The 16,608-nt window shown below is 42.2% G+C and overlaps 1 protein-coding gene across 14 annotated transcripts in view; it reads left to right on the top strand.

Annotated features, from left to right (window-relative positions):
- Positions 1-16,608, top strand: part of nbeaa (neurobeachin a) — a 98,901-nt gene that overhangs the window by 36,904 nt on the left and 45,389 nt on the right. For all 14 annotated transcript variants that reach the window (XM_035911703.2, XM_087847346.1, XM_087847344.1 and 11 more), the window contains exons 6-12: positions 2,071-2,197; positions 3,984-4,103; positions 4,969-5,115; positions 10,860-11,057; positions 12,005-12,138; positions 12,802-12,910; positions 14,812-14,964. In XM_035911703.2, the coding sequence (XP_035767596.2) occupies positions 2,071-2,197; positions 3,984-4,103; positions 4,969-5,115; positions 10,860-11,057; positions 12,005-12,138; positions 12,802-12,910; positions 14,812-14,964 (988 nt within the window). The remainder of the gene's footprint in view (positions 1-2,070; positions 2,198-3,983; positions 4,104-4,968; positions 5,116-10,859; positions 11,058-12,004; positions 12,139-12,801; positions 12,911-14,811; positions 14,965-16,608) is intronic.

Below are 16,608 nucleotides of genomic sequence, written 5' to 3'. Positions count from 1 at the left end.
GATGCACACACGTGATGGGTTTTAACGCCACGTCAGAAGCTGAACGAATCAAAAGAATTCTGGGTTAAAGGAAGGGGAGGTCAAACTGCTTGTGTGAGACAGAGGATGAACTGAAGTTGTTGTGTTTAGGCAACAAAAGCTACTTTTGGCGTGTTCAGAAGGGTTCACAACAGCAAGCACAATTTCCCTTGTGGGATCAATGAAGTGTCTATCTATTTCTAAGAACTCTCACCGTGGGAACTTGTCGCGGAGTCATGGGGCATTCATAAGTCAAAGTGCAGCTGTTACAAGATAAAAAAAAAAAAAAATCTGAAATTCAGACAAAAGCATTTTTTTTCTTGTTTTCAATCATCACAACAAGTTGCATTTGTAGATTTTTAATAATTTTTTTAATACAAGTAAATACTCAGACGGCTTTAGACAAGCAACAAACTGTTAGCAGTCGCTGTTGACTATCGCAAACAAATTGTGATAGTTTGTTTTGATTTGCAACAGGCGTTAAGACATTGTTTTAATCATGTTTCTGTTTAGACGCGTAATCCATATCATATTTGTGAAAAGGGAAATAAAAATGAGGATTTTTGGTCTAAAATCAGATGTAGAAAAATGTTGAAGTTGTTTGAGTCCATTCATATGGTGTTTTTCAGCAATTTCAGTACTGCGAGACTCGTAGGAAACAGATCAGCTCTTCTAACACCTCACTTCCATCTTTTTGTCGTCTTAGGAGTGTTAAAGTGTTGTGTTGTCAGCTGGCCACAGACACAGCGATGATCACATAGCTCCCGAATCCTAAACAATCAGATCTATTCAAATCTTTTTCCAGTGTTACTTTTGTTCAGCTTTTGAGTGTCTTCAGTGAAACATTTTATATAATGAGTAACTAGTCAAACTGAATGACATGGTTAGGAAGTTAATAGGTAAACAGATAATGAATTAGAACATAACTTTAAATGTCAACACACTCCATTATAAGTGATCTGTTGGGTGGATGCCTCCTCCTCGCTGTGCAGCTCTGGCCCTCGCTGGCCTCACCGTTAGTGTTGCAAGTGCAAGCTGTTAGCTACTATGAAGCTTCATTAGCTTTGACCTTTTATTTAATTGAACTCCTTCACGCCACTGCTTGGCTTCTTCCCTCTACCTCTTCGCTCTTTGACACTAACTAGCACCGTCCTGCCTTCACCTCTTCTCCCTCTGATTCATTACGGAGGGAAAAGGTTGTGAAGTCGTCTACAGGAAGCGCGATGTGCATCCATATATCCTCCAGATACTATCTCGGAGATGAGTGCTAATCAGGAAAAGTGCTCGGATGTAATCTTGTTTCCTTAGTAACAGTTTGGTTTGTCAGGTTGTCATGGTAAGCAGGGTGCGAGAGAGGGAGGGCAGCCTCCTCTTCTCTGGCCCAGGTCTTATCATCCTCCCCCAGATGCAGCTGCTACTCCAGCTGCCTGTCTGATACTGGCCTCAGCAGCTGCATGAAGGCCATGATAACGCAGTACGTGTCCTACTAATGTGTACCAGGGATTCACTTGAGAGGGATTTATATCTCCTTCCTGCTGTATGCACGATCCTTCTGGGTCTATTTTAAAAAGAAAATATGTCTGCTTGTTTCAGGAAGAAGCTTAGCTGTGAGACTAGGTTTTATGTGGAGGTTACAAGCGCGGGGAGAGAAAAATTATGCGGGTAAAATGGAGGGAAGAGGATTACTGGTGTTTCTCACAAACCTATAATCTGGGACCCTTGGCATCGCTGAAAGGAAAGCACCTTAAAATCCTGCTTTTTGTGACCCCAAAGGATGCGATATGTGGCTTTGAAAGGTGCCTTGTGCATGTATTTCAGTAGTAAGGATATCTTGAGGTGCAGTTGTATTTGTGAAATAAAATCCAGCTCTTTTAGTCTAAGCAGCTTCATGGTTCACATGCCATTTAGAGGGACAGCTCATTCATGAAGTTAGCCTAAGCTAATTTGTTTTCATTTACAGCTAGCTGAAAACTTATCACAGCCATTTTCAGACTCGTATCTCGACTCTACACCAAAGTGAAATGAGTGTTGCTCTTTCTCATTCTTCTTCAGTTTTCGGACCAGTAAAGGAATAGGTTACTCCGCGCACTTTGTGGGAAACTGCCTCATTGTGACATCGTTGAAGTCGAAAGGAAAAGGCTTTCAGCACTGCGTGAAATATGATTTCCAGCCCCGCAAGGTAAGAAAAAGAAACACCCATTTTCTGGAGCTCCTGTGCCACTTGTTAAATGACACAGCATCAGGAGAGTGCTGCTGCTCTCCCCCGTCTCTCTGCACACACGCCGAATGTTGATGAGTCCAGATAAGGTCTGTCAATTAAGACCTGCACGCTGCCCCAGTACCGCGCTGTCAGCATTTTGCCACTGTCCCACACACGCGCTCGCTCACATCCTCGCACGCGCACATAAACAAACACACATTACTTGATGAGATGGCCTTCCAGGGGATTTGCTGACCCAGTAGAATCCCTGCACCGCTTAACGAAGTTCCCAGTGGTTCCATTTGATAAATTTCGAAGCCACCGTGTCTCACAGCGTTTTGCCGTGTCGTGCACATGCGTTAATTCGTGTGTGCATGCATGTACGAGAGACTGAACGCTGGCAGCGCACACATTGTGCTCCCTACTCCCCATGTATACATGCACCTGCAAAATTATAGCTTCCCCACCCTCCCCTCTGCACTCCTGTTCCCCATTGCAGTCTCTCTCCAGGGAACCTGTGTGTATTATCACCAGGGAAGGTGTTTTCTAATGAAGGAACACAAGCATATTGCTGTAGCCATGCACTATAAAGATGGGCAAAGTGAAAAAAGAGAGAACAGAAAGCGTTCTGTTGAGTAAATGAGTTCAATACTGTTGTAATTCATGTTAGCTGACCCTCTTATAGTGAGCTAAAGTAGAGGGCAGTGAGAGTGAGCATTCTGTGTATTACAAAGATATGAATTTTCACTAAGCTAGGAAATAAAATAAAGTCTTGATGAAAGCATACAGTAGTGGATACAGCAGGAGGCTTTTGTCAATATCTTTCAGTAGTTTGTGTTTATTAAATAACAAGTGCAAAGGTGCAAGTAACACATTTTGTTCACCACAGGCTTCAACAGGTTTGCTTTTACAGTAGCTTAGTAGTCTGTATGATGCATTCAGCCACCAACAGAGCCAATGTCCAAATCAACAACATCAGTGTACCAGATATTTTGGAGCAATCAAGGCTGACAGTGTTTTTCCTTCTAGTACTTGCAACCCTGAGAGATCCCTTCACCCCCTCTGAGAAGCAAAAGGACAAAAAATAAGAATAAAAAAAGCAAATTATTTGCTTTTATTTGCCTAACTTGTGAGCCCTTTTTTGTGTTTTTTGTCGTTGTTGGTTTCACTCTTGGTTTTCCTCTCTGCTGTCACAGCACAACACCTCAACAAACACATGACAACAGGCTATAACTCGCTCTGCATTTCAAAAGCAGATGAGGTATAAAAATAGGAAATCCCAAAAAGTGCAATTGCAGCACGGGACTCACGGGAGCACAGGTGTCATCACTGTGGACCGCCCGACCCCCGTAGCAGTAAACATTATACGCCAAGGTCGTTGCCTTATTTCTCAGTTCTCAGTATGAATGCGTCACCTTTTCACTAAGTTTCAATTTAGTTTAAATTCAGCCCTGAGGGTTTGGATGTAATGCGTCTGATGGACAAACAACTGTCAGTAATAGTCAAGGTGAGAGCAGAGGCAGAGGAATAAAATCGATTAAAATACCGTTCTGGTTGTATATAAAAACGAAAAAACCAAAACAAGAAAGGTCTCAGTCGTCACGAAACAGTTCTGAAGAACTCCCACAAATATAAAAGCCTCGGGTAAAACAAAGAACATTTAGTTCTTGTTTTGGTAATTTGGTGCAGTGATGCTTTTCTTGTTTTGATTAATCATCTTGTGTGTGTGTGTGTTTTATTTTAATGTGTTTTTTCAATTTTTCAGTGGTATATGATCAGCATCGTCCACATCTACAACCGCTGGAGGAACTCTGAGATCCGTTGCTATGTGAACGGTCAGCTGGTCTCCTATGGTGATATGGCCTGGCACGTCAACACCAACGATGTAAGGGCGCTGATGTTGTTTGCCGTGGATTTTACGTGGTAGCGTGCACAGTTGATTATGAACGTGGAGTTCATTAATCAGCTGCTTCTATTTGACGATTGCTTAAAAAAATAGATTTAGCTTCAAAATAAGGATTTCCGCAGCACTGTCAGAAATCCAGCACTGGTCTGGCTCTACTTCACACCTCTCTCCTGTTGTGATATTGGCAGACATCTGAGGTTTGCCCTCTGCATTTGTCAGCAGGAACAAAGTTGTCCTTGGGCCTCTTTCCAACATAGCTCACCCAAACTCCAACTTCCAACTTTTCCATTTAGCAGGTGACAGGTAGCTGCACGGCCTTTGTTCCCCTTCCATCCTGGCCAGCTTTTGACATTGCTGCCGGTATTGAAGGTTGGCGTTGTTGTAAGAAACTGAGGGAGAGGGTTTTGCTGTTCACGCAGCTCATTCAGAGACTTGAAAGCAAGGGTCTCGGAAAACGTCGACGCTATCGGGGTTTGTTTGGTCCCGAGGGCCCAAGATAAAACGTTTGTCCTCATTTTGAAAAAAGGCAGAGGAGTAAAGATTTCATTGTGATAAGGGCTATGAGAGCGAACGGGACAAATGTAATAGCAGGTGAGAGTAGAGTTGGGACCGAGCGATTAGGAACCAGAAGCTATCAAAGGTTTATCTGTTTTCCACCATCCACTGTTTATTGCTTCAGAGATCTTATGACTCAAAATGAACCATATCTGTCTTTCAGATCACTGTAAAGATCAGCAAACTTCAAAACATATTATTTTTCTCCAAACTGTCGATTACTCTGATTACATTTCTGTTTGATTATATCTGAAAGGTAACATTATCATGTGCTCTGTCTTTCCTTCAGAGTTACGACAAGTGTTTCCTGGGTTCATCAGAGACAGCAGATGCTAACAGGGTGTTCTGCGGTCAGCTGGGGGCCATTTACGTTTTCAGTGAAGCTCTCAACCCAGCTCAGATTTTTGCTATTCACCAGCTCGGCCCAGGATACAAGGTGAGATAGCGCCCGCATCCATGCTTATCACCACTATAGCACATGTTCTCCAAATGCTTTGCAGTGCTTCAGTGTCACAGTTAGAACATCCCGGCCACCTGACTATTATTTAATGTTTCTATATGCTGTCGGTTTCCATTCATATTGTTGTTTATAACCTGAGGATTTTACCTGTAAGTCTGCACTGTGCACTGGTACCTGCTGTGTGCTGATTTAAACACCAACAATAACGGTGTTTGATCAAATGTAATATCATAAATCAAGGCGATCTTGAAATATTGGGGCCTTACCACAGACCACAAATCTTAATAATTGCACTAAATTAAAGTTAAAGGCAGGGTTGAACTTTAAAAAAACTAAGAAGAAGAAACTGAGGCTACAAAACCAACACTGGATAGAAGCTTGGAAAAACATCTGGTTTTTATGAGTCTCCTTGTCTGTTGTGATTGTATGGTAGGGTCCGAATGTGTAAACAACATGAAAGCATGGGTCCATCCTGCCTTGTGCCAAGAGTTCAGGCTGGTGGAGGGGTAATGGTGTGGAGCATATTTTCTTGGCACACTTGGTACCAAGCGAGCATGGTTTAAACAACACAGCCCCACAGAGTATTGTGGCTGACCACCTCCATCCCTGTATGACCACTGCATACCCATCTACTGATGGCTGCTTCCAGCAGGATAATGTACCAAATCATTTCAAACTGGTTTCTTGAACATGACAGTGCACTCAAATGGCCTCCACAGTCACCAGATCTCAACCCAGTCGGGCACCTTCGGGATGTGGTGGAACGAGCTGTGTGGTGCTATCACGTCAATATGGACCAAAATCTCTGAGCAGTGTTTTCAGGACCTTGTTGAAGACATTATGAAGTACTTCATCCCAGTACTAGAATATGAAGTGTGTTTAACGAGGTGATTAGAAGTAGTTTTAAATAAGAACATTTTTTTAGGCACTTCAAACATTTATCTGTTTATAAGACTTTTCTCTGCTGCTACTGTTGACGTGTCCGTTGTCTTGAAGTTTAAGCTACTTCTTGCTTTTTAGCTGTAATGTGTGAAGCCGTAACTTCAAAGCAGGTAAAAAACATCTGGACACATTTTTAGCAATAATACCAAGTTTATTCCAGTATAGAAAAGGCACGTCTTAGAAAACTAAATGTAAAAATATACATCAGACGTTATTGTTCAAAGCCAGGCTTTCTCATAGAGGTCATCAGTAATGTAATCTAAAAGGTGCAGGAGTATTTCCATTTGATTCATCGTGCTTCTGTCAGGTTCAGTGTCATCACCATCAGTTTGTGAAGACACCAGCAGATGATGTTGTACAGCTTGAGTTCATCTACCTTCCTTCTCAGTGAGCTTTTTAAATGCCTAGATTTACTCATGCACCTAGTTTTTTTTTGGTTGCACTCAGTTCCTTGAGGTTAAAAAGGCACAAAAGGCAAATACAGAACTATCCATACATGCCACTGTCAAGGAGTGCAGTGTGGCAGGCAGGAGTAGGACCCAAAATGCAGGCGCTCAGACTCAAGGTGTTAACTCAAAGTCACAGCTTTAATTGGCTGGCAGGAAAAAACATAAACTAAACTAAACTGGGAAATAACAAACTAAGACACACAGGGAGCTCAAGAGGGACGCGACACTGACTCAGAGAAACACAGGGTTTAAATACACTGGGAAGTAACGAGGGGAATGAGACACAGAAGGAGGGCACAGCTGGGAGAAATCAGGACTGACGAGACAAGGAAAGCAGGACACATTCACATAAGACACGGACCTTCAAAGTAAAACAGGAAGTATGACATGGAGACACAAACTTGACACGGTGCAGACAGCAACTAAGAAACACAGAGACAAACCATAAGGTAGAGGACTCTAAGAACCGAAAGACACAGAGGGAAACTCAAACATGCTGACACAGACTTACACAGAACAGAGGGTACACAGAAACATGAAGGGCAAGGGATCGAAACTAGAAAACATAGAACTCACACAAGTACAATAATACAAAAATCACAAAGAACCAAACATGCTGGGTCAGGGGACCCAGGACCCTGACAGCCACATTTTAACTTAAGTGTTTTTTGGTTGGTTTTTTTTAGGACTTTGTGTTCCTGTGGTTATTAAAGTTATTCAAATGAGGCGTCACAATGTTGGGTGTTGAGCTCTGATTGCTTTAGAAATCACCGTTTCTGCCTTTTGGTCTGGCTATCAGTGGCAGCTGAGATGCCTTGCCAGCTGTCTGCTTCTTGTTTTGGCACACTCGCACGCCTCAGGCAACTTACGACTTGTTTATGAAGGTGTCCAAAGATGTCAGAATTTTAAAAACCGCAAGTCGTCATGGGGATAAGGCAGCTGATGTGATTTCAGCTTCTTATTAGAAAGAACGTATCCTTAATCAGATTTTGTTCTTTTAAATAATGTTTTTCTTTGGCATGTTTGCATGTATTAGATGGCAGCTGTGTGGATACATGAGCGATCTGGGGGAAGGAGAACAGGCGAATGGGATGCAGTAAAGATCTGGCCGGCCTGAAAGCGAAACTACAGGAGCACCGGGGAAGGGATTTGAAATTGTCAGTGTGACGCTGACGGGGAAAGATGCAGTATATAGAATGCAGGAGTTAGAGCTGTCTCTCATATACGAGCGCTGAATCATACATATGGCCTTTACACCTTTCCTTTTTTTTTTTAATCATCGAGGCATTTGATGAACTAGACTCTTCAGCTCCTCCTAATGATCGCATGCATGGGGTTTGCTGTTTCTCTGCCATGAATACTGATTCCTTTCTCTGTCACAGCCCACAGTTTCCTGAGGCTGATCAGTCAGATGATTGCCTCTCTGCATGGCTTAGAATGGGCTTCTCAGATGCCCAGAAGAGACCATTAAATGGCTCAGTTGTTTTAAAGCCACAGGCCTCGGCGCTGGCATTGTAATGACAAGTGCGTGGGCTTTTCGCTCGGCCAAAGGAGGGACGCCAGTGGGTCTGTTTGTGTCACGCAGCTTCCTGTCTTAACTCGAATGTAGGTCGGTCCTCGTTCCTGTGGCTTCACGCAGATGTGGATGTATGTGTGTGTGTGTGTTATACGTTTCTTCTTGGGTTTTGCCTAATCTGTGTTTAATCGAACTGTATCCACATATATACACTCAGTATGTGTGCGCGCAGCCGTATGCGGCTTCTTAGTCCCAGCCACTGTCAGTGTTACTGTTCAGTAATGAGGAGCAGGAAGCAGACAGACTCTCTGCTTTAGCACAGTGAGGGTGCGCGTGGTGTTCCGGTTCGACGAGGCTTATGATGGCTGACACGCTGTTTGTGCTAAATGTCTGCGTGCGCAGTTCAGCACTTCCATGCTCTCCTAATGACGGAAGAAGACGGGACATAACGTCTTGTTTTTCTGTGCAGGCCACGGTTGAAAGGAAGCTCTGGTGTTATTTTTATCTTCCTCTGCATGTGTATGTGTGTGTTCTGTATATGTCCTGCCACTCATGTGTTGAATATGTCACTGGTTACACTGTTTATAGGAGGTCCAGATGTCCTCGTTGCAGAGCTCTGCCAGCAATCTGGCCACAACTTAATTAATGAACCATGCGAGTATGTATCTGGACACCTGCATTGTGCGCTTGTGTGTGTTGTTGTGTGTATGTCTCATATGTTTCATTATAGTGACATTCACAGTCTTTTTTTTGTGGTGCGAGTTGTTAATGTTGAACCTTTAGATAATTCTATACCTCAATAATGGATTTCTGTGCAGATTAACATGTGTGACTAACGCTGGCTACAAATGTCTTGGTAGATTTCTGATATTTTTGCTCTAATTCGGTTTTAGAAAGTGTTTAGAGTTGACATTTAGTTTTGAATATTTACAGATAGCCAGTCCTAGATTTAGATTTATTTATTTTTTTATAAATAGCTTCCATAATAAGTCAGGCAACATTTCTGTCAGATGCTGGAATTCTCATCCTGAAGAGTTGGCCGTCATTCAGTAAACTGTCTGGAGTTGCAGGCAGGCGAAGGATGAGCTGAATGGTTTAAGCGCGCGTGCACGGGCTCGTGCACCGTTATCACTGCAGGCCATGTTGTATCTGCATCTGTCAGGTGCGAAAAAGGCAAGAGTTGTCGCTTTCATTCCTCTCGGTGTGAGGGGACACATGTTTTTAAGTGCAGCCGCGTAAGGCTTTACATAGCGCTTTAATGCATGTTCCTCCTTCCACCTGACGGATATCCCCTTATGTCTTCGTACTTTGAAGAGTCAGCAAAGATCTTTCATGCTTTCAGCAGCCCGCCTTCCCCCTTTTTACTATGGCAACCTGAATGCAAGCTCACATTTGAAGGAGCTGCTTCTATACATACACACACACACACCTTGTAAGTACAGCACAATAAACAGGCTGACGCTGCAAAAAATCTGCATCCTAATAAGTGCATTAATTTCACATTCAGGCTATACAATACTTTTGTAGGGCCCACTCCAAAATAAACTGAAGAGGCTTTTTATTAGTGATTGTGAAGAATTATTGCAGAATTTCAGGCAATTTTTAACAGATAAGCTTATTGACACACGCTGCTTCACAGAGGAGCTGTTTAACACGGGGTCATCAGCTCCCGTATCTGACTAAAGTAATATCTTCTTAATTCAGAAAATAGAAGCATGCTGTAATTACCATTAATTACTCTTGCAAACAATGCTGTGCTGTGAAGACTGTGTGAAAAGTGGCTTTAGATGCAGATTAGTGGCCTCTCCCGGCTCCTCTTTGCATGTCCATGCAAGGAAGCGTTTTGTGTTTCTCGTAACTGAATCAGAGAAGGTTTAGTGTAAATTTGTATTCAGCCCTTGGATGGAAATAAGGATGTTACATTTAATGGTGCATGGTTAAAACTGCTCAGGGCATATTTTTAAATCTTTTTTTACGCTAGACCTCAGATGAAAGGTTTAGAAGAAGACGGGCCTACAGGTCTGTCATCGGCCCGCGGCTTTCCTGTGCAGTCAGGCTGACTGAGGTACCTGGGGACCCAGACGCTTGTAGGGGGAGAGCGGCCCCCGCCTAGAGCTGCTGCAGAGGGTGGCAGATCAGTCCGCTGGCCTTTCATGTGCTGGGCTTTATACTTTGTGTGTAGCAGCACTGCTGCAGGACACATGAACCCAGAGACCTGTGCAGATAGACGGATATAGATACAGATGAAGTGCAACCTACAGTTCCTACAATTTGTGCGTGGACTAAAGAAATGCGTCTATCTTTAGACCGCGTGTCCTGGTTTTCCAACATACTGCTGTGTTACATTCGTCCATAATGTCAGTGGAGGAACAGAAAAGTGAGAAAATGATCCAAAGTAAAGCTATTTTAGATTCCAGGCTGTGTGGGTTCTTTGTTGTTTTTTTGTGGGATAAATGTAAATAATGTTTCCCTTCTCTCTTGTGTGTTTGGTGTTGGTGGACTACAAAGAGAGAGATAAATTTGGATCTCCGAGTGCTCCTCTCCCACACATCCGCTCCCCCATCCATCTCTTATTCTGGGCTAATTGAATTAGTGCCCGGGTTAGCGCTGTGTTCATTAAGCTAATGCTGTGTTGTTTACACACGGCTCATGCTGCAATTAAGCAGACTCCATTTTGGGTGTTGAACTTGTGCACACAGAGACGCGCTTCTGTCGTCTCGGGGAAAGTCATTTGTCTGTCTGATTCAATGATTTCCTCATACAACCCTTGACATCTTCTTCTTCTTCCTCCTCCACCGCCACCGCCACTGCAGAGCACTTTCAAGTTCAAGTCCGAGAGCGACATCCACTTGGCTGAGCACCACAAGCAGGTGTTGTATGACGGAAAGCTGGCCAGCTCCATCTCTTTCACCTACAACGCCAAGGCAACGGATGCCCAGCTCTGCCTGGAGTCGTCGCCCAGGGAAAACCCTTCCATCTTCGTCCACTCACCACACGCACTCATGCTACAGGTTAGTTTGGCTTGTTTCTTCTGAGAGAGCTCGCTCTAAATCACAGCCCACAGCTCTTGATGTGTTTAGTAATGCATATGTGAATGACTGAAGTGGAATGAAGTGATTGCTCAGTGTGATTATCGAGCTAGTTTTTCATAGGCTGACTCACACTCGCCTCAATTGCATTTGTGAAAAATAAGTGGTATTTACCTTGCTTGGAGTACTGTAGATATAAGGGATTTCCTCAGTATAAGATATTATAGCTGATATGATATTTAAGAAAATATAGAAAACCGATTTTATTTTGACAGGACTCTTAGATCTTAGTTTAACCTTCTTTGAAGGATACTGCTTGTAGTTATGTTTAAGCAAATATCTTTCAAGGTTGATGGAGATCTGCTCAACCAGTGGTGCTTTTCTTTTTCTTTTCTTTTCTTTTCTTAAAAAAATCTGATTTCTGAGAATTCCCTCAGTTGCACAGTGTGTGAAAAATGCACCAACCATTCAGGCAGCAAATTCTCTATTTTATAATTATGAGGGCACAAAGGGAGTCCTGTTTTCTTATCCAGTTAATTTAGTTAAGGGAGGTCTTGCAGTCGCCTTTTTCATGATTTTAGTTCAGTGGGTTAAAACAGCTTAAAGTGGTACACAGGTACCATTTATAGCCCTAAGGAAATGCTCCGTTTTGAGATAATTAAAATTATTTTGAAGTAAATTGTTTCACTTTGTCTCACTTTGTCTCACTTTGTCTAAAAAAACAAAACAATAGATGCACTAAATGTGTATGAAAAGAAGCAAGTCTTAAATTACCATATGTGGAATAAAAAAATGTCTGCAACATTTTCTATTGTTAAGTCTGCATATGAGAGCTGTTTGCTCTTTAATAGTAGAAGTGAGCGTGTGATTTCTACTGTGTGAACATGTCAAATAAAGTCAGCGCTAACAGTCTTTTTTCCAACCCCCAGGATGTGAAGGCTATTGTTACCCACTCCATCCACAGTGCCATTCACTCTATAGGAGGCATACAGGTCCTGTTCCCTCTCTTTGCACAGCTGGATTACAAGCAGCTCAATGACAGCAGCGTGGACACCACTGTCTGGTGAGTCATCTGCATAAATACAGAGAACCTGATGGCTGTCTGAAGAGCACTTATATCAACTGCACCATTTTTTTCTTTTCCAGCAGAGGAAATCAGGCTGAAGCTTCAAAATATTACATGTTTTGTTTGCTATGCAGTGCTGCAGCTGATCCTGGTAGGGACCCCGAAACAAACTAGGGAAAATGAGAAGAAGTAAATATAGACAATGGTTGACATTAGAGAAAGGCAAATGTCGTATGTGGGAGAGTTGTCTTCCTTTTAAAAGAATAACCTCGGTTGTGCTGCAGGCTACAAAATAACCGATTACAGAGAGTAAAAGGAGGAAGAGTGAGGTGTTTTAGAAAGTCAACGTGTTCTCCTCGCTCCGAGATTCCCCTAAACCGCCCCATCTCATGAGTATTAATCCAGTTACATCCAGTATCGAGCAGCTTCTCCACATCGTATTATTTGCAGTCCGATTATTTAAAAATATATATCATCAAGGAAATGACAATAAGAAACAGCAAAGCACCTTGCTTATTAAAAATATATGCTGGGGTATGTGAATGTGGGTCTGAAGAGTGATGAAGCGAACACGACATGGATCGTCTTGCCTGCAGTAGTAAACATGTTTGTCCAGTAGTGATTTCAATGCAGCATTGCTGGTGTGTGCTTATGTTGCAGTGCTACTCTGCTGGCATTCCTGGTGGAGCTGCTGAAAAGCTCAGTGGCCATGCAGGAGCAAATGCTGGGCGGTAAAGGCTTTCTGGTGATCGGATACCTGCTCGAGAAGGTCAGTACAAAAGCCTCCAGGAAAGAGTTTGCATTCTATTTGAGCTCCATTAAGTTCATCAGGGGTTTCTATCAAGCTTTACTTACACTCTGCTGTATTCTCTGCTAGGTAGCATATATGTATATAGCTATTTAAACCTGATGCGGTGTAATGCAACAATATTTTTGTCATTTGTGGTTTTGTTAAAATGTTTGGGCTATACTGACAGGTGCTTCTTTTATTTTGTTCAGAGCGATATTAAAGGTCAAATTTAATGCAATGTTGATTGCATTTCATCAGTATTACAGAACTGTGCAAAAGTCTTGAGCCATCTGTCTTTCCTTTATGTTTTCCTTCTAATGAGCTAGAAATTCCTGATATACATGTTTGCATGTATGTTTTGAAGCTTTCTGAAGGTCTTTCAAAGTTTTATTTGGACACTGGCTGCTTTTCCACTCATTTTCAGTCCAGTCCTTGTATTTGACCATCTTCAGAGAAATGGTTTGTTTGTTAGTGTACCTATGAATCACGAGATAAACCAGTGTTGTGTCTACACATGACACACAATTTAGCAAATTTAGCATTTAGTTACTAGCAGCCTGTCACAAAACACATTTGTTTCCCGTTTCTGTTGTTGAATCTGTAAATTTCAAAGATAAATTTGACATAAAATAGTATTATTAGTTAGTTAGTTAGTTAGTTATTTCCAGAGAGCTATTAGCCTATAACGTGGCATATTTCCACATTATACTGCGTGTACAACTTGGTGAGAGGAAAATGGACTAGTGGAGCACAAAAGCAGAAGTGGCAGGCTAAAGAATCATACAGGAGATGAACAGTATGTGAGTCAGGTCCTTAAGAAATAGGACAAAATCCAGCAAAGACCTGCCGCAGGACCTGAGAGATGTATCTGGATCTTAAGTTGATCCATTTACTGTTCACTGAAGCCTCATCAGAAGTGGTCTGAGTGGAAGAGTGGCTGTCAAGAAGCCATACTTAAGGAAGAGAAATGGGTGGGGAAGGCTGAGATATGCTAAATTACATTAGAATAATTGGACTAAAAATCAGTGACAACAAGTCTTATGGAGCGATGAATCCAAATTTAAATATGTGAAGTTAGGAGAGAGGTACAGCAGTGTCTACAGCCATCTGTAAAACACGCTGGAGACTTTTACCATGCAGTACCATCTGCAACCTCTTTATCAGTGAAAACATTTCAGCATGATAATGATCCCAAACGCCAATCTAGTAAAAGCATACCTGGATAGAAAAACACTGTCGGTCATGGATCGGCCTCCCCAGAGCTCAGACCACAATATTACTAAAGCAGCGTATGATCATATTGACAAAGAACAGAACAAAAGGCAGCATAAAAGAGCTTTGAATGTCCTTTAAGAAGGCTGGAGAAATATCCTGCTTAAAGACATTACAGGAAAGCTTACCTAAGAGAGTTCAGGCTGTGCTAATAAGGTGGTCATATTAAATATTGACTTACAAGCTTGTTAGAATATGATTTAGTTGTGTATATGTTTCCCGTTCTTCTAGAAAAATGTAAAGAAAGGAGCGTTGTCTCAAGGCCTCGGTGCAGTGCTGTACTTTGAGTTTTTTAACTGACCTTTCAACATATTTATAGGTATTAGAGGTTGCTGTACGAAGATTGAAATGTGCAGAGGAAAGAGACAGCGATATCATATGCACACTTCTTAACAAAACAAATGGTGTAAATTAATTACCTGAGACCTGTGTTGACCTCTAGCTTAGGTACCTAAAATTATGTATTGAAAAGTGTCATTCAGCAGGTGATTGGCTGTATCCGCGGTTACACTGGCTGTACTGTAGGATGACAGCAAATAAAACGTTAATAATAAGAATTTAAATAACAGTGTTTATCAACTTGTTATGATTGCGTGCTCTTTTCCTAGTCTTCACGGGTCCACATCACCAGGGCAGTGCTTGAGCAGTTCCTGTCCTTTGCCAAGTATCTGGATGGTTTACCTCATGGAGCGCCACTCCTCAAACAGCTCTGTGACCATGTCCTCTTCAATGCTGCCATCTGGATACACACCCCCGCCAAGGTCTGTTTATTTTCAGGCATCTCCTAAAAATGTGTGCGAGTGTGTTTTACATGACCTTGCTGCAAAGAAAATAAAGGTCTGGAGGCCTGTAAAAGATAACCAGCAGAGGAAAGAACATAAAACATGAAAAGAAAGCAAGAGATACTGTTTTTTTCTGATTATTGTGTGCTCTAGGTTTGGTCTGAATTCAGGAAAAAAGAGAGACATGTAAACATCATAAAAGAAAGATGAAGGAGGGGCTGATATCTCTCACTATCTTTTGCCCTTTACAATAATATAATAAACAAGGATGGAAGAAGACATTGGGGGGAGGGGCTGGGGCATTACACAGGAGAAGGACAGAACACGCGAACGAGTGGAAACAAAAAGAAAAAGTGACATTTGAAAAGACCTCGGGACAGAGAGCGATGTGTTGTTCCTCTTTTCCTCCTCACTCTGAACTCGATGTGGCATCGCTGAAGGGCCCCTCAGCTCTTGCCTCCATTTATTCTCAAATCTTCCTGGCTCCCTGTCTCCTTCCCTCTGACCGCGTGAGCTGATTGGCCTCTGGGTATAACGGTGCAGCCGACGGCGTCCTGGAGTAAAAACAGAAGCTATGCAAGCTTCTCAGGAGACAGAGGAGTGTGCGAATGTCAGAATGCAACACTGTACAAATACAGCGTATTGAGCTTGGCTTTTATCTCAGAGATTCAAAGTGACTGAAGTATGTGATTACATATTGTTTTTTTTTTTTACCTGCAATGGAGTGCCACTGCAGGAAAGACGATAAGTTCATTACATGATAATAATTAAGAAGGGTCACAATAAGAACAGCATAATAAACATACTAAGCAGCCCCACACACACAAGAAATCTTAAAATCCTTTAATCTTAATTCCTTTGTACCGTTCTGCCTCCTGCTGAGTGTTATTATTTTCTACCTCTCAGTGTATTATCATTACCTTCGTTATTGGCGAAAATAGCCTCGGTCATGTTCAGGACTTAATGAAACACTTGAAGAAATCACATGTGAGTCACATCGCCCGTCTCTCATAATGTGTCCCCTGCTCAGTTTTAAAAGAGCCCGTTTCTCCTGGTAAACACATTCCTTTCAGAGAGGGAGGAATATATATTCTTCTTGTTTTTGTTTTAATAAGCCATTGTTGGAGCAGCGGAGCCCAAAGTGTTGCAATACGATCAAGAATTTTTGTACGTTCTGCTGAGATGGTTTTAAATTGCACCAGATAAACAGCTTAATGTGTGAAATGTAATATAATGAAGGCCATTTAAGTCATCTGAGTGCACTCTCCTTTTTAGATGAGCTGTGATGCGGTATGGTCAGGCAGTGGCACCCTGCTAATTTCATCCGTTTAAACAGAGCTAACTCGTTAAGGCTGGTCCTTAGCGTCACGGTCACTGTAATGAGCTCAGAGATTTCTGAGCGTACAGCACGCTCCAATCTAGGAAAGTGCGATTGAGAGGATTGGTTAGTGGAATATCAATAGAAGGGGGGGACTTTTTACTTTTTACTTTTTTTTTTTAAAACAGAACATAAAAGGAGGAAAGGAGCAAATTAGCGATTGGAGAACGCACGCCTCAAATGCCAGAGTCAGTAACTGGCTCCTCAGATGAGGCTCGAAGAGCTTCAGGCACAGAAACATCAAA

Source organism: Neolamprologus brichardi, chromosome 10 (assembly GCF_056152115.1).
Source record: "Neolamprologus brichardi isolate AB-2024 chromosome 10, ASM5615211v1, whole genome shotgun sequence".
Classification (NCBI taxonomy): domain Eukaryota; kingdom Metazoa; phylum Chordata; class Actinopteri; order Cichliformes; family Cichlidae; genus Neolamprologus; species Neolamprologus brichardi.
This window is presented reverse-complemented; position numbering and strand designations above follow the sequence as displayed.